This window comes from Symphalangus syndactylus, chromosome 12, assembly GCF_028878055.3.
Source record: "Symphalangus syndactylus isolate Jambi chromosome 12, NHGRI_mSymSyn1-v2.1_pri, whole genome shotgun sequence".
Lineage (NCBI taxonomy): Eukaryota > Metazoa > Chordata > Mammalia > Primates > Hylobatidae > Symphalangus > Symphalangus syndactylus.
The window spans coordinates 144,748,443-144,765,748 of record NC_072441.2 but is presented as its reverse complement, the minus strand read 5'-3'; the positions used below and the strand labels follow the sequence as shown (position 1 = coordinate 144,765,748).

The following is a 17,306-nucleotide window of genomic DNA, read 5'->3' as shown; positions in this document are numbered from 1 at the left end:
GCTTTATGGGGGTGTGTGTTTTTTTGTTTGTTTGAGACGGAGTCTCACTCTGTTACCCAGGCTGGAGTGCAATGGCCTGGTCTCGGCTCACTGCAAACTTCGCCTCCCAGGTTCAAGCGATTCTCCCGCCTCAGCCTCCTGAGTAGCTGGGATTACAGGAGCTCGACACCATGCCCGGCTAATTTTTGTATTTTTAGTAGAGACGGGGTTTCACTGCGTTGGCCAGGCTGATCTTGAACTCCTGCCCTCGCGATCTGCTCGCCTTGGCCTCCCAAAGTGCTGGGATTACAGGCGTGAGCCACTGCACCCAGCCATGCGGGTGTGGTTTTGAGAGTGCCCACCTGTGGAGGTGGCCCCAGTGGGACGCTGCCTGCTGCCTGAGTCTCTGCCCTGGTAAACTGTCTCTGAGTTGAGGAGCCCGCAAGTGTGCTTCCCGGTGTGCCCTGTGTGCTGGGGGCGTGGCCACCAGGAGCAAGGTGTCTGCTCAGATCCAGGAAGCCTCCTCCCCCAGGCATGTTGGGGATGGGGGTGTGGTATGGGGTCCTTCCCTCATGGCCTCAGCCCTAGGCTGCACCTCTGGTCTGCCAGGGCAGAAAGCCCTGGAACAAGGACTCTAAGGGTGGCTGTGGGCAAGGTCTTTCCACTCTCTGGACCTCAGTTTCTTTGTGAAGTACCCCTCCCAGTCACCTGAGACTCAGGTTGCTGAGCCCCTCCCCAAGCGAGCCACAGGTGTATAGATCTGGGGTGACTCTGGAGAGGCTGCGGGCTCTGATTTGGGTGGGGAGGGGGAGGGGTGCTGCTGGGGCAACCAGATGTTATCAAGTGTAAGCCCTTGGATCTCTGGGAATTTGCAGCTGTGGCCCTGACTGCCAGCTGTGGGCCTGGGACCTTGACGAGCTGATGTTCCTCCACCCCCATCTTGGCAGGAGCTCAGCCCTTAGTTTCCCTGGTTAGAGGGTAGCTGAAGATGACTGTCCTGTGTGGTGAAAGGCTCCAGTTTTAGAGCCAGCCAGAGTTTGGGAAGTCACTTAGCTCTCTGAGCCTCACAGGCCCATGATCAATTACTAGGAAAGTACCTTCCAGTACCTGCCTAGAAGAACTTTTCTAAGATCCATGAGGACAGAGACTACGTTTTGCCTTTCACCACGACCTGGCATGGTGCCTGGCATGAATTAATCACCCTCCAAATGTCGGTCTACTGGTCTTTTCTGTTTGTGTGAGACTGATAAGAAGGGTGGGTGGGTGGATCTGGCCTAAGAGGGGAAGAGTGGGGACAGCAGGTGGTCAAGAAACCTCCAATTTGTAGGGATGATGGGGTCCCATGACCCTTTTTCAGAGGGGAGATCAGGTTTGTAGCTGGCACAGTGCACGGAACATGGCTTTTGGATTCAGGTTGTTCTGAGTGAGAATACTGCTTTGCCATTTATACCGTGGAGGCCAGAGGGGGCAGCTTTATAATGCTTGCTCCCTCTGGTCTCCATTTCGTCATCTATAAAATGGGAATAAAAGTGCCTACTTCTTAGAATTGTTGTTTATGTTTATTGATTTGTTGATGTGACTATTCAGCTCCACAAATGTTTGTTCTCTGGAGAGCAAGACCTTAGCTTGTACTTGAGTAGTCTCCAAGAGGCCAGTGCTAGGGTGGCAGCAATTGGGGAAGGAACTGCAGGGAGGTCGTGTTGCTTGGGAGCCTCTGTGAATTTTTAGTTCCCTAGGGACTCAGAGAGAAAGATGCTATGACAGAGGGGTGTCCTTAGGCATGGCTGGTGGGATACTGCACAGATACATATATATAGTTCACAAACTCTCTTTCACAGTCTCTGCTATGTTTTTTAGAGTTTTCAGGGGAATCTTTTTTTTTTAAGCTTTATTTTTATATATTTGCTTTTTTTTTAGAGACAGGGACTTACTGTGTTGCCCAGGCTGTAGTGCAGTGGTACAATTATAGCTCACTGTAACCTCGAGCTCCTGGGCTCAAGCCCAGCCTCCCAGGAAATCTTTTATTTATTTATTTATTTTTTGAGATGGAATTCTTTTGCTCTCTTGCCCAGGCTGGAATGCAATGGCTGTGATCTCGGCTCACTGCAATCTCTGCCTCCCGGATTCAAGCGGTTCTCTTGCCTCAGCCTCCCGAGTAGCTGGGATTACAGGTGCCTGCCACCACACCCGGCTAATTGTTTTTTTTCCTCGGAGATGGGAGTCTTGCTCTGTCATCCAGGTTGAGTGCAGTGGCATGATCTCAGCTTACTGCAACCTCCGCCTCCTGGGTTCAAGCAATTCTTCTGCCTCAGCCTCCCAAGTAGCTGGGATTACAGGCATGTGCCACCGTGCCTTGCTAATTTTTGTATTTTTAGTAGAGATGGGCTTTCACCATCTGGTCTCAAACTCCTGACCTCGCGATCCGCCCACCTTGGCCTCCCAAAGTGCTGGGATCACAGGTGTGAGCCACCGCGCCCGGCCTTTGTGTATTTTTTTTTTAGTAGAGACGAGGTTTCACCATGTTGGCCAGGCTGGTCTCGAACTCCTGACCTCGCGATCTGCCCACCTTGACCCCCCAAAGTGCTGGGATCACAGGTGTGAGCCACCGCGCCCGGCCTTTGTGTGTTTTTTTTAGTAGAGACGAGGTTTCACCACGTTGGCCAGGCTGGTCTCGAACTCGAACTCTTTTTTTTTTTTTTTTTTTTTTTTGAGCCGGAGTTTCACTCTTCTTGCCCAGGCTGGAGTGCAATGGCGCGGTCTTGGCTCACCGCAGCCTCCACCTCCTGGGTTCAAGTGATTCTCCTGCCTCAGCCTCCCCAGTAGCTGGGATTACAGGCATGTGCCACCACGCCTGGTGAATTTTGTATTTTTAGTAGAGAGGGGGTTTCTCCATGTTGGTTGGGCTGGTCTCTAACTCCCGACCTCAAGTGATCCACCCACCTCGGCCTCCCAAAGTGCTGGGATTACAGGTGTGGGCCACCACGCCCAGCCCGGTCTTGAACTCTCGACCTCAGGTGATCTGCCCACCTCAGTCTCCCAAAGTGCTGGGATTACAGGTGTGAGCCACAGTGCTAGCCTGGAATTTTTTTTTTTTTTCTTTGAGACGGAGTCTCTCTCTGTCACTCAGGCTGGAGTGCAATGGCACAATCTCAGCTCACTGCAACTTCTGCCTCCCGGGTTTGAGCAATTCTCTCACCTCTGCCTCCTGAGTAGCTGGGACTACAGGTACACACACCACCACGCCCAGCTCATTTTTGTGTTTTTAGTAGAGACGAGGTTTCACCACGTTGGTCAGGATGGTCTTGAACTCCTGACCTCAAGTGATCCACCTGCCTCAGTCTCCCAAAGTGCTGGGATTACAGGCGTGAGCCACCGTGCATGGCTGGAATATTTTTTAACAGTGTCACTACCCAGCTGAAACCCTCAAGGCCTATGGGGCCCAGCCTGACCTGGCACCTGCTGTCCTCTGATTCTGTCTCCTGCCGTTCTTTCCATTGCTCAATCCTCCAGCCATACTGGCCTCCTCTCTCTTCCCTGAAATCCACCACTCCTGCCTCAATGCCTTTCCACTTGCTGTAGCCTGTCTAGAAGACTCTTCCCCAGGTACCTGCCCTGACTGGCTCCTCAGTATTCAAGTCTCAGTTCCAATGTCCTTTTCTGTTTATTTTATTGTATTTAATTTTATTCATTTATTTTTGAGACAGAGTCTCACTCTTGCCCAGACTGGAGTGCAGTGGCGGGATCTCAGCTTACTGCAACCTCTGCCTCCCGGGTTCAAGCGATTCTCCTGCCTCAGCCTCCCGAGTAGCTGGAATTACGGGTGTGCACCACCATGCCCGGCTAATTTTTTGTACTTTTAGTAGAGACGGGGTTTCACCATGTTGGCCAGGCTGGTCTCAAACTCCTGACCTCAGGTGATCCGCCCGCCTCGGCCTCCCAAAGTGCTGGGATTACAGGCGTGAGCCACCGCGCCTGGCTGATTTTATTTTTTTTTTTTTTATTATTTATTTATTTTTTTTTTTTTGAGACAGAGTCTCGCTCTGTCTCCCAGGCTGGAGTGCAGTGGCGCAATCTCGGCTCACTGCAAGCTCCGCCTCCCGGGTTCACGCCATTCTCCTGCCTCAGCCTCTCCGAGTAGCTGGGACTACAGGCGCCCGCCACCGCGCCCGGCTAATTTTTTGTATTTTTTAGTAGAGACGGGGTTTCACCGTGGTCTCGATCTCCTGACCTCGTGATCCGCCCGCCTCGGCCTCCCAAAGTGCTGGGATTACAAGCGTGAGCCACCGCGCCCGGCCTGATTTTATTTTTTAAAGATGCCTGTCACCCAGGCTGGAGTGTAGTGGCTCAAACATGGCTCACTGCAGCCCCAACCTCCCAGGCTCAAGCAATCCTCCTGTCTTAGCCTCTCAATAGCTGGGACCCCAGGTGTGTGTCACCACGCCTGGGTAATTTTCTTTTTTTTTTTTTTTTTTGAGACGGAGTCTTTCTCTGTCCCCCAGGGTGGAGTGCGGTGGCGCGATCTCGGCTCACCGCAACCTCCACCTCCTGGGTTCACGCCATTCTCCTGCCTCAGCCTCCCGAGTAGCTGGGACCACAGGCGCCCGCCAACACGCCCGGCTAATTTTTTTGTATTTTTTAGTAGAGACGGGGTTTCACCGTGTTAGCCAGGATGGTCTCGATCTCCTGACCTCGTGATCCACCCGCCTCGGCCTCCCAAAGTGCTGGGATTACAGGCTTGAGCCACCGCGCCCGGCCACCTGGGTAATTTTCAAAGTTTTTTGTAGAGATAGGATCTTGCCTTGTTGCCCAAGCTGATCTTGAATTCCTGACCACAAGCCATCTTCCTGCCTCGGCCTCCCATAGTGCTGGGATTACAGGTGTGAGCCACCATGCCCAGCCTATTCTTTTCTTAGAGGGGCTTTTCTTGACAACCTAACTAAACCACTCTCCCCGCCCCCCGGCCCCACCAAATCTTCCTGTCACAGCTCTGGAGTCTTCACTACCCAAAATTACATTGTTAGTTTACCTCGTCCATGTATTCATCAAGTATTTTTTGAACTCAACTCATAACATGTTCCAGGCACCGATTTAGCCTCTGGGGATAAACTGGTGAACAAGATAAAGTTCTTCTCCATTAACTATAGTCCCTAGTACTAGGTTAACACATATTTGCTGATCAAATGAATGGATAAAATCATCTTATTTTATTTTTTCTTTTTTTTTTTTGAAATGGAGTCTTGCTCTGTCATCCAGGCTGGAGTGCAGTAGTGGGATCTTGGTTCACTGCAATCTTTGGCTCCCTGGTTCAAGAGATTCTCCTGCCTCAGCCTCCCGAGTAGCTGAGATTACAGGCATGCACCACCACACAAAGCTAATTTTTAATTTTAATTTTAGTAGAGACAGGAGTTCACCATGTTGGGCCAGGCTGATCTCGAACTCCTGACCTCAAGTGATCTGCCCGCCTTGGCCTCCCAAAATGTTGGGATTACAGGCGTGAGCCACAGCAATCTTAAAAAGAGGAGTTATTGGCCTTAATTTCATATGAGATCATGACTTGTGTGATGGAGCTGGATTTGAACTGGACCTGATCTCCTTTCCAGTACTTCTCCACCTCACCTCCTTTTTTACTGCCTTCAGCCATGGGCTGTTTCTTGGCTAATTCTGTTCTCCCTGCCTGGTGATCCAGGACAGAATCACTGACAGCGTGGGGCCATTGTGGAGAATTCCAGGCTAGGGGAGAAGGAGGTCTGCTTTGAAGTTTAGCCTCTGCAAGATTAAGTGTGATCTTGGAGAGTTCACTGTGTTTCTCTGGGCTTCTGATGTCACATTGCCAAAGCAGGAAGAAGAAAGTCCTTTGGAAAGTGTGGGGTTGAACCGCCAGCCACTGTACTTCTGCTCTGGGCATCTCCCTGGCTTCCCAGGACTGTGTCCTGGGACTGGCCCCTGCCCCTCTGGGGGCCTCTGCCCACAGCCTTGCCATCCCACTAGCAGCTCTGGGCTCCTGCCTGGCTGCTGCAGGCTCCGAGCTCTTTCCCCAGGGAATTACGCTAGCCAGCCAGGAGGCTTGCAGGTGGGCACCCTGCCAAGTCTAGTCTGGTGGCCCCTCCACCTGCCATCTGGCAGCTGGGACCCCTGCCTTAACTCTGGACTTGGGGGCAGGGTGAGTGATCTGCTGCTGGATAAGTATCTTCAGGCCTCCTAATCACACTCTACTGGAGCAGAGTACCCACGGACTCCTGGCCTCAGTTTCCTTTCTGTGCCCCTGCACCCCATTTGAGGGGCGGAGTCGGCAGATGGGCGGGATCAGTGGCGAAGGTGGGAGGAGGGCCTGGAGAGCAGCCCCTCCCCCTCCTCTGTCTGGAGCCGGTGCTCTGCGGCGGGGCGGGAGGGCGCGCATCCCTATAGTGCTGGGTTACAGTGAAGGCACGTCCCGCGCTCTGCTCTGGAGGGGCAGGGTGGGATAGGGAACGTCCCGAGTGGCGCCCGCAGTCATGGTGGTGTTCGTGGGCCGCCACCTCCCGGCGCTCCTAGGGCTGTTTAAGAAGAAGGGTGAGTGGGTGTGGCGTGGGGGGAGGGGAGGGATGCTCGATACCTCGCTTTGCCAGACCCTTATGTAGAATGAGGGATCAAGGCTGGACAAGAGTAATGGGGTGGGGGCTGGGGGCTGATAATGAGGCCAGAATCTCCCGTCCGGCTGTGCTTTTGTCCAGCCGCTTTGTTGCTGCCTTTGTCTGGGCCCTGCTTGTGGCTTGGGAGGATGGATCCAGGTGTCTCTGACCTTGAAGTCTGCAGCCTCCCTGCTGGGGTACCCACACTTCACTGGGTACAGCCTCCTAGTCAAGAGGTACTAGCTTTTCCTGGTGTGCCGGGGAGGGTGGGACGTGGGCGGCCCAGAAGAGAGGAGAGTAGTACCGCTGGAAGTTGGGGAGCCTGCTCAGTGAAATCCCGTTTAGAGGCCTGGGAATGGAGAAGTTTTGGAGGGAGGGGCCTGTTCCTCCTTCCTTCTCCTAGGAATTGGGCTTTCAGACCTGGATTAAGACATAGGGACAAGAGTTTATTGGACTTTTGAGGGTTAGGGGCCACCAGTCTGAGTGTGATCTGGGAGTCCCGTCTGGGAACCTGGAGTTGAGTCCAGGGTCCGTCTGACTCCTATTGTTGGGTGACCTTAGGCAAAGCCTTGCCCCTTTGAACCGCTTCCCCGTTTGTAAAATCTGGGGATCTCGGGCACTGGTCTGGTTGGATATGTTGGGGGCCTCCTAGCTCTGACCTGTGGGATTCCTGCAGACTCCCTAGGGCAGGAGCTCTGGCTGTTGACGAATGGGCTGAGGGAGGAGGAAAGGCAGGTTTCTGAACTGAAGACCCTGCTCCTGGAGCATGGCCCTTTAAAGGGCTTGTTTTGTTCCTGTCCCTTTATAAGGTGTTACCAAGGTCACATGACCCTTCCAGCACTTTTGCTTATGTTGTGGGTTTCATTTAAAGGGGGGCTGGGGCTGCAAAGTGCTGACACAGCCCCCCATCCCCAGGATTAGATGGCCAGCCCCTCCATAGGCGGGGCTTGTAACAGGATCCTTTGTAATGGATCCCTGGCTCCTCTGCAACAGGGGCCAGGGCCAGGGCCTGCAGGAGAGGGGATGCCTGGGACTATTTCCCCAGGGCCAGGGCCTGCAGGAGAGGGGATGCCTGGGACTATTTCCCCAGGGCCAGGGCCTGCAGGAGAGGGGGTGCCTGGGACTATTTCCCCAAGAGACACTGGAGCTCCCTTGGGCAGGTGGAGGGGCCTGGGTCTTTCTTCTCCCACCTCTGCCCATCCTACCACTAAGGGGCAGCCACATGGGTGAGTAGGGGACCCAGGAGGCTATCTCCCTGGTCTGCATCCCCCCCCTAGGATTTTCTGGGAATCTGGTTGTAACTCATGCCAGCTCTCTCTCTCCTTCCTAATTTCCTATGGTATCTTCTTCCTGGACCTGGGTCAAGTGGTGGCATGAAAAGAGTGGTTTGTTTTCTTGTGAAGTGGGGTTTTGGGTATGGAGGCGAGAGCAGTGTATTTGCTATGGGCTATGTGTATACTCGGGATGTCTTTTGTCGGGCCCTGAGTGACGTGTGAGTACATAGTCGTGTATATACTTGGTTACTGTTTGTGTATATACAGAGCAGGGACTGTGGGTGTTGTGCATTTACGTGCGGGCTGGGTGTGCTCGGTGTGTGTACCTATATGTGTTTATACTCGGATGCCCTTTGTTTATATACATGAATGACATCTGTGGGTGCTGTGTACACACGCAGTAGACCTGTGTACCTGTGTGCCCTGTGTGTGGTGCCTTGTATGGGGCCCTTTGTGTGGTGTGGGTACTCAGATTTATGTACACTTGGGTGTAGTTTGTATATATGGGGGCTGTGTGTGTTGAGTATTTACTCCAGAACTGTGGGCTATGTGTCCAGACTGGGGGAAGGGGGCATTGCTTGTATATGCAAGGGCCGTGTGCAGTCTGGGGGCCATGAGTGCCCCTGCCGTGGGACCTGTGCACCTGCAGGGCCCAGATGCCTTTGCCTCATTTCCCTTCCTCCTCCCTCCTACTAGGCTCTGCCAAGGCTGAGAATGACAAACGTCTAAGTGTAGGGCCCGGCCAGGGGCCAGGGTCTGCAGTGGATGAGCACCAGGACAACGTCTTCTTTCCCAGTGGGCGACCCCCCCACCTGGAAGAGCTGCACACTCAGGCCCAGGAGGGGCTCCGCTCCCTACAACACCAAGGTAAGCTTCCTCTCCGCTCCCCTCCCCTCTCCTGCCTCTAGTGCTGCACTGTCAGCTGTCAAGGTCAGGGGCCTAACCCAACAAACCCTTCTGGTGTCTTCCAGAGAAACAGAAACTGAACAAGGGCGGCTGGGACCATGGAGACACCCAGAGTATCCAGGTGAGCCCTGCCTCCGGCGCAGCCCTGACTCTTCTCTACCTGCTTGACCCCTGGCAAGGATGTCTTGGAACATTTCTGGGTCTCAGTTTCTTTATCACAAAGGGCTACACTAAATGACCCCTGAGGGCTAGTCCAGGGTTGCTCAGTGCTAGGTGATGCTGGAGGGGATCTGTGACTCAAAAGTTCAAGTGGGAGGCTGGGTGTGGTGGCTTACACCTGTAACCCCAGCACTTTGGGATGCCGAGGTGGGCGGATCACTTGAGGTCAGGATTTCGAGACCAGCCTGGCCAAAGTGGTGAAACCCTGTCTCTACCAAAAATACAAAAATTAGCCAGGCATGGTGGGAGGTACCTATAATCCTAGCCGCTTGAGAGGCTGAGGCAGGAGAATCGATTGAACTTGGGAGGCGGAGGTTGCGGTGAGCCAAGATTTCGTTACTGCACTCCAGCCTGAGCTGGATTTATCTCAAAAAAAAGTTCCAATGGGGAGCCTTGAGGAGGCAGCCCCACCTAGATCTCCTTCTACCCTGACAGTCCTCCCGGACGGGGCCGGATGAAGACAACATCTCCTTCTGCAGCCAGACCACATCCTACGTGGCTGAGAGCACCACAGCGGAGGACGCGCTCTCCATCCGCTCTGAGATGATCCAGCGCAAAGGTGGATTCTTGGGCAGGGAAGAGGGACGGTGGGCACCATTGGGTCCCAGCATCTGTAGCTTCTTCTCCTTCTTATCCAGTGTTTCGCCAGGCTCTCTGATTCAATGAATTCGGGAAACACAGTACCCTGTGTCCTCTTGCACATTCATGATACACACTAACTATAAAGCAGTTAAGAGTTAGAAAATCTTGGCGGCCGGGCGCAGTGGCTCATGCCTGTAATCCCAGCACTTTGGGAGGTCGAGGCAGGCGGGTCACGAGGTCAGGAGATGGAGACCATCCTGGCTAACACGGTGAAACCCCGTCTCTACTAAAAATACAAAAAATTAGCCTTGCCTGGTGGTGGGTGCCTGTAATCCCAGCTACTTGGGAGGCTGAGGCAGGAGAATGGCGTGAACCCGGGAGGTGGAGCTTGCAGTGAGCCGAGATAGCGCCACTGCACTCCAGCCTGGTTGACAGTGTGAGACTCCATATCAAAAAAAAAAAAAGAGTTAGAAAATCTTAACTGTTGGAGGCCTGGTGTAACTACATGCCAGCTGTGTGACCTTGGGAAAACCCTTAACCTCTCTGAACTTCTGTTTGATGTTCTATAAAAATGAGGATAAGTACCCTATTGGAATGAATGCCAAATGTTTAGCATGACGACTAACACATAATAATATGTTTACTAAATAATAAGCTATCACTAACGGGAAATTACTATTGTTGACTTAGTAGCCTTCCAGAAGTCTTACAGAAAAGAAGCTTCTAGCTTTGTTTAACCTAGCCTTGCCCATACCTACTTGACTGTGGAAACCATTTCTCGCAGAGCTCTTATATTACAAAAGTGGTGCCCTGCAGAATGTGCCCTGAGTCCTGTGCTCTAACAGTTTTTCTCCCATGACTGGCCCCCAGGCTCCACTTTCCGACCCCATGACTCATTTCCCAAATCTGGAAAGTCAGGGCGGCGGCGGCGGGAGCGGCGGAGCACGGTGCTGGGACTCCCGCAGCACGTGCAGGAGGAGCTTGGTGAGGCCCGGGTTAGGAGGGCAGTGGTGGGGTGGGGAGGGAGCCTTGGTCATCCCCTCTCTGCTGACCCCACCTCCTCCCCGTCCCTTCCAGGCCTGCGGAATGAGCGTGAGGCACCATGCACGCCCCGGGCCCCTGGTGCACGGGATGCTATACGCATCCCCACGGTGGACGGCCGCCCCCGAGGCACCTCAGGGATGGGGGCCCGGGTGTCCCTGCAGGCGCTGGAGGCGGAGGCGGAGGCTGGCGCTGAGACAGAGGCCATGCTGCAGCGCCACATTGACCGTGTCTACCGGGATGACACCTTTGTTGGCCGGTCCACGGGCGCCCGGCCCCCACCATTGACCCGGCCCATGTCCCTAGCAGTGCCTGGATTGACAGGAGGGGCAGGGCCTGCAGAGCCCCTGAGCCCGGCCATGTCCATCTCCCCCCAGGCCACCTACCTGTCGAAGTTGATTCCACATGCTGTGCTGCCGCCCACAGTGGACGTGGTGGCCCTGGGCCGCTGCAGCCTGCGTACACTAAGCCGCTGCAGCCTGCACTCAGCCAGCCCAGCCTCCGTCCGCTCGCTGGGGCGCTTCTCCTCCGTCTCCAGCCCACAGCCCCGCAGCCGCCACCCATCCTCTTCCAGTGACACCTGGAGCCACTCTCAGTCCTCCGACACCATTGTGTCTGACGGTTCCACCCTCTCCTCTAAGGGTGGCTCTGAGGGCCAGCCGGAGAGCTCTACGGCTAGCAATAGCGTGGCACCCCCTCCCCAGGGAGGCAGTGGGAGGGGCTCCCCCAGTGGGGGCAGCACTGCTGAGGCCTCAGACACACTCAGCATTCGGAGCAGCGGGCAGTTGTCTGGCCGGAGTGTGTCCCTACGGAAGCTGAAGCGGCCTCCACCCCCTCCCCGCCGGACCCACTCCCTCCATCAGCGGGGCTTAGCAGTGCCTGATGGGCCCTTAGGGTTGCCCCCTAAGCCTGAGCGTAAGCAGCAGCCCCAGCTGCCTCGGCCACCCACCACTGGTGGCTCAGAAGGGGCAGGGGCAGCACCCTGTCCACCCAACCCAGCCAACAGCTGGGTGCCTGGCTTGTCCCCGGGTGGTTCCCGGCGCCCCCCACGCTCCCCAGAACGGACACTTTCGCCCTCCAGTGGATACTCGAGCCAAAGTGGTACTCCCACTCTCCCTCCCAAGGGCCTGGCAGGTCCCCCCGCTTCCCCAGGCAAGGCCCAGCCCCCTAAACCAGAGCGAGTCACGTCCCTTCGCTCCCCTGGGGCCTCTGTCTCCTCTTCCCTCACGTCTCTATGTTCCTCCTCCTCTGACCCAGCCCCCTCAGACCGCTCTGGGCCACAGATGTTGACCCCCCTGGGTGACAGGTTTGTCATACCGCCTCACCCCAAGGTGCCTGCCCCCTTCTCCCCACCTCCCTCCAAGCCCAGGAGCCCTAACCCAGCTGCCCCTGCTCTAGCCACCCCTGCTGTGGTTCCTGGGCCCGTTTCTACCACTGATGCCAGTCCTCAGTCCCCTCCCACTCCCCAGACAACCTTGACTCCACTGCAGGAGTCTCCTGTCATTTCCAAAGACCAGTCACCCCCACCATCCCCACCCCCATCTTACCATCCACCCCCACCACCCACTAAGAAGCCAGAGGTGGTTGTGGAGGCGCCATCTGCCCCAGAGACTGCTGAGGAGCCCCTCCAGGATCCCAGCTGGCCCCCGCCCCCGCCCCCTGCCCCTGAGGAGCAGGACCTGTCCATGGCTGACTTCCCCCCACCAGAGGAGGCCTTTTTCTCTGTGGCCAGCCCTGAGCCTGTAGGCCCTTCAGGCTCCCCAGAGCTTGGCAGCTCCCCGGCTGCTTCGTCCTCCTTAGCTACTGCTTCGCAGATTCAGCCCCCGGGTAGCCCAGACCCTCCTCCAGCTCTGCCAGCCCCAGCTCCTGCTAGTTCTGCCCCAGGGCACGTGGCCCAGCTCCCTCAGAAGGAACCGGTGGGCTGTAGCAAGGGCAGCGGGCCTCCCAGGGAGGACGTAGGTGCGCCCCTGGTCACGCCCTCGCTTCTGCAGATGGTACGGCTGCGCTCCGTGGGTGCTCCAGGAGGGGCTCCCACCCCAGCACTGGGGCCAGCAGCCCCCCAGAAACCACTACGAAGGGCCCTGTCAGGGCGGGCCAGCCCAGTGCCTGCCCCCTCCTCAGGGCTCCATGCTGCCGTCAGACTCAAGGCCTGCAGCCTGGCCGCCAGCGAAGGCCTCTCAAGTGCCCAGCCCAATGGACCGCCTGAGGCAGAGCCACGGCCTCCCCAGTCCCCTGCCTCCACGGCCAGCTTCATCTTCTCCAAGGGCACTAGGAAGCTGCAGCTGGAGCGGCCCGTGTCCCCTGAGACCCAGGCTGACCTCCAGCGGAATCTGGTGGCAGAACTCCGGAGCATCTCAGAGCAGCGGCCACCCCAGGCCCCAAAGAAGTCACCTAAGGCTCCCCCGCCTGTGGCCCGCAAGCCGTCTGTGGGAGTCCCCCCACCTGCCTCCCCCAGTTGCCCTCGAGCTGAGCCCCTTACTGCTCCTCCTACCAACGGGCTCCCTCACACCCAGGACAGGACTAAGAGGGAGCTGTCGGAGAATGGAGGTGTCCTGCAGCTGGTGGGCCCAGAGGAGAAGATGGGCCTCCCGGGTTCAGGTACAGTGGGCAGTGCTAGCGTGAGGTCCCATTGCTGATGATGGGAAGTAGGAATCTGAAGTCCCGTCATGGGGGATTTGCTCTTGGATCTTTAACTTTTCTGGTCTGAGAATGCCTGGGAAGGGCAAGCTGTCATCCTTGTTGGGCCCCAGAGGAGAATGGTGTGTGAGTGTCAGGCCTACTGTGTTTGAATTCCAACTTTGCCTCTTTCCCTACCCTTCCTAGCTACATTGTAAAGTGTGGGGCAGTGACAGCTACATTATAGTGTCTGAACATTTGTAGGGTGTCCAGCCCAGTGCTGCGGGCACGGTCAGTAAGTCAAAGGGGTACGAAGGTTGGGTGAGGGTATGCCTTGTTGGGCTCCTAGTGCCAGAACCAGGCCAGGAGGCCCCTTGCTAAGTGTCCCTTCTTTTTCTCCCCCAGACTCACAGAAAGAGCTGGTCTGACCACCAGGCACCTCACTGGCACTGCTGACCCATCCCAGAAACACAATCTCAGGGACCCGAGCAGCTCCAAGGACGAGAGGATACAGCAGACACAACCTAATAGAGAGGGCGCCTGCAGCCTTAACCTCCACGGCCTTCACTACTTATGCAAGCCTGGTGTTGCTCCTGTCCTCCGAATCATCCTGCGCTCATGCCTTTTCCCGAATGGGTTCACCTCCGGCAGTTGCCGCTTCAGTCTTGGCCTTAGCCTCATCTTGAAGGAGGTAGCTGGCGGGAGAGGATGGCTGCGCCCCCTGCTGGCCCTGAGGCCACAGAGTTGGGAGCAGGACACCTCACCTGAGTTTCATTTTTTTATGTCCAAACCATGCACATGCTATAGTCCAGAATCAAAGCACTTTCGAAAAGTGGCTGCATGGCCATCCTCCAGGGCCGAGGAAGCTGCATTCCAAGGGCCTGTTTACATGGCAGCAGCATCCATCCCCGGCAGCCAGCCCATAGCTTGGGACCAGTCTGTGCCCTCCTGCCCAATCCAGTTTACTCCTTCTCTTGGTTCCTGAAGGTGGCCAAGTCATTGTGTTCCCACAGGCTTCTCTAGGCTGGGGGCAGGGGTGGGGCTGTGGAATTCCAAAGCACAAAAGGTGCAGAGGGGATTGGCCTTCCTGTGCCTCAACTCACCAACCACCCTCCTGCCTTCCAGTTCTGCCAGGTGCTCCATGCTGGGGACAAGTAGGAGACTGCCAGGGCCCAAAGAAATGGGTGAGCAGTAGAGTCATCTCGGGGCACTTGGCGGTGTCAAGCACCTGCCCCTTGCCTCCTTCACCACACTGGGGTGGGTGGGCCCCTAGCACTTCAGAGGCAGGAGCCTTTGGGCTGAGCAAGCACTGAGGAGGTGGATAGAAGGGAGCATCTGGAGGGGGAGAGCTTCCTTGAGCAGTGGGCCCAGGCCTGGCCCTCCACACTTCATTCTCTGACCTTTCTCTCTACTCCTTTCGGTGCATGTCCTTTCTGCAGCTGCCTTTCAGCACAGGTGGTTCCACTGGGGGGGCTAACGCTGAGGGACAAGGCTGGGAAGCCACAGGTGCATTTTACTCAAGTCTTCCCTAGTCAGTGAGGGGCACCCAGTGCTCCTAGGGCAGGCTGGGCGGTGTTCCCCTAGGTATCAGCCTCTCTTACTGCACTCTCCGGGAATGTTAACTTATTTTCAGCCTGTGCCACCTGTCTAGGCAAGCTGGCTTCCCCATTGGCCCCTGTGGGTCCACAGCAGCGTGGCTGCCCCCCAGGGCCACCCCTTCTTTCTTGATCCTCTTTCCTTAACAGTGACTTGGGCTTGAGTCTGGCAAGGAAACTTGCTTTTAGTTTCACCACCAAGGAGAGAGGTTGACATGACCTCCCCGCCCCCTCACCAAGGCTGGGAACAGAGGGGATGTGGTGAGAGCCACAGGGTTCCCCTGGCCCTCTCCAGGGTGTTTCCTGCTAGTCACTACTGTCTTCTCCTCGTAGCTAATCAATCAATCTTCTCCCCTTGCCTGTGGGCAGTGGAGAGTGCTGCTGGGTGTACACTGCCCCTGCCCACTGAGTTGGGGAAAGAGGATAATCGGTGAGCCCTGTTCTGCTCAGAGCTCCTGATCTACCCCACCCCCTGGGATCCAGGACTGGGTCAAAGCTGCATGAAACCAGGCCCTAGCAGCAACCTGGGAATGGCTGGAGGTGGGAGAGAACCTGACTTCTCTTTCCCTCTCCCTCCTCCAACGTTACTGGAACTCTTTATCCTGTTAGGATCTTCTGAGCTTGTTTCCCTGCTGGGTGGGACAGGGGACAGAGGACAAAGGAGAAGGGAGGGTCTAGAAGAGGCAACCCTTCTTTGTCCTCTGGGGTAAATGAGCTTGACCTAGAGTAAATGGAGAGACCAAAAGCCTCTGATTTTTAATTTCCATAAAATGTTAGAAGTATATATATATACATATATATATTTCTTTAAATTTTTGAGTCTTTGATATGTCTAAACAAAAAATCCATTCCCTCTGCCCTGAAGCCTGAGTGAGACACATGAAGAAAACTGTGTTTCATTTAAAGGTGTTAATTAAATGATTGAAACTTGGCTGTGGCTATTGCTTCTTAATGTGGTGGGGACAGGGCAGTGGTCTGGGCCCACATTTAGAAGGGAAAATGTTTTGCCTGCTGCACACATTGGACCCAAGTATGGGCCTCTTCTGCCTAGTACTGCCAAAGGGACTGTCAAGGTGTCTTGTCCATGTTATACCCCCCACCGCCCATTACAGGGTAAAGGAACCCCAGACGAGGTGAGGGGCCAGCAGCTGCCTCACACTTGTGTTCTCTCTGGAGATGGTCCAGCTCACATCCAGACACCCTTGTTCAGACATTTTATTTGAATTTATGACAGTGATGGGGATTTGACTGAGATGCCTTATGGAGAAGTACCCCACCTTCTCTGAAGACAGAATCACTCTCTGCCATTCATTCTGCCTGATGCTAACAACACGCAGCTGGTTTAGGGAGTGTCCCAGCCTAGCTGGATCAAGGGAAATTCCAGGAGCCCTGGGGCAGGCCCTGCCCCCCAGTGCCAAGCCTCAGAGTAAGCAGACGTTAGGAAAGTTGCCAACCACTTGGTAGACCACTAGGTTCTCTGTTTTCCCTTCCGTTTCCTTTTCAAATCCCACAGTTTCCTGTTGGAGAGAAGCTGTAATTAGCCTAGTCCAGGTACTAGATCCCAGCTAGAGGCGCAGCTGCTGGGATAACTCCAAGAAAACCTGGGCACCAGCATTTTTCCAATTACAAGGACTGTGGCATAAATTTTTAAATGAGTTATATTGAAACCAGATTTCTCCAGCTGCCAAGGGAAGAAGGTAGGGCTGGACTCCCTGCTGCGGCCCAGCCCTTGTTAGGGGTTGGTCTCACTGCAGCCAGACAGGATGATGCTGGGTTCTGGGGAGGGTAAGCTGCCCCTTGCTGAATTCTGCACGGAATAAAGAGTCCAAACCCGCTGCTTCCGTGTCCTGAGAGATGGGTAAATGGATGATGGATGGAGCAGACTGAAGAGACAGCAGATGACTCAGTGGTGGAAGAAGGGAGGAAGACGCTGGGCTGGCTAGCTAATGTTCCCCCCTTTCAGCGATTTACAGGAAATGGACCCCAGCTTGGTCATGAAGTTGGTTTGTTTCCACTGTGCGATGCACTCTTCAGAAATTTTAAAGTCAGCCTGGACAAGATAGAGAAAAGAGATTTTAATGATGGTGGTGGGACTGCAAGAAAACACTTTTTTTTTTTTTTTTTCAGGGGAGAGTTTCGCTCTTGTTGCCCAGGCTGGAGTGCGATGGCGTGATCTTGGCTCACTGCAACCTCTGCCTCCCAGGTTCAAGCGATTCTCCTGCCTGAGCCTCCCGAGTAGCTGGGATTACAGGCATGCACCACCACGCCCGGCTAATTTTGTACTTTTAGTAGACATGGGGTTTCTCCATGTTGGTCAGGCTGGTCTTGAACTCCCGACCTCAAGTGATCCGCCTGCCTCAGCCTCCCAAAGTGTTGGGATTACAGGCGTTGAGCCACCGTGCCCAGCCTGAAAACTCTCTTATATACCAGTAGGGTAAGCTGGCTCAGCTTTTCTAAGAGATGTTTGTCAAAAGCTTTCACATTCA

General features: G+C 55.1%; 2 protein-coding genes across 8 annotated transcripts in view; one reads left to right on the top strand and one right to left on the bottom strand.

Moving 5' to 3' along the window:
* NHSL3 (NHS like 3) overlaps window positions 1-15,751 on the top strand; it is a 34,746-nt gene extending 18,995 nt beyond the window's left edge. For 2 of the 4 annotated variants that reach the window (XM_055255524.1, XM_055255525.2), the window contains exons 2-7: window positions 8,558-8,728; window positions 8,833-8,888; window positions 9,422-9,545; window positions 10,439-10,552; window positions 10,646-13,207; window positions 13,631-15,751. In XM_055255524.1, the coding sequence (XP_055111499.1) occupies window positions 8,558-8,728; window positions 8,833-8,888; window positions 9,422-9,545; window positions 10,439-10,552; window positions 10,646-13,207; window positions 13,631-13,653 (3,050 nt within the window). In that variant the 3' untranslated portion in view covers window positions 13,654-15,751. Of the gene's footprint in view, window positions 1-6,327; window positions 6,529-8,557; window positions 8,729-8,832; window positions 8,889-9,421; window positions 9,546-10,438; window positions 10,553-10,645; window positions 13,208-13,630 lie in introns of those variants that run through there. The other 2 variants (XM_055255526.1, XM_055255527.1) reach the window with 2 other exon arrangements.
* A 268-nt stretch (window positions 15,752-16,019) lies between these two features.
* YARS1 (tyrosyl-tRNA synthetase 1) overlaps window positions 16,020-17,306 on the bottom strand; it is a 41,316-nt gene continuing 40,029 nt past the window's right edge. For all 4 annotated transcript variants that reach the window (XM_063627966.1, XM_063627965.1, XM_063627967.1 and 1 more), the window contains one exon: window positions 16,020-16,870. In XM_063627966.1, the coding sequence (XP_063484036.1) occupies window positions 16,813-16,870 (58 nt within the window). In that variant the 3' untranslated portion in view covers window positions 16,020-16,812. The remainder of the gene's footprint in view (window positions 16,871-17,306) is intronic.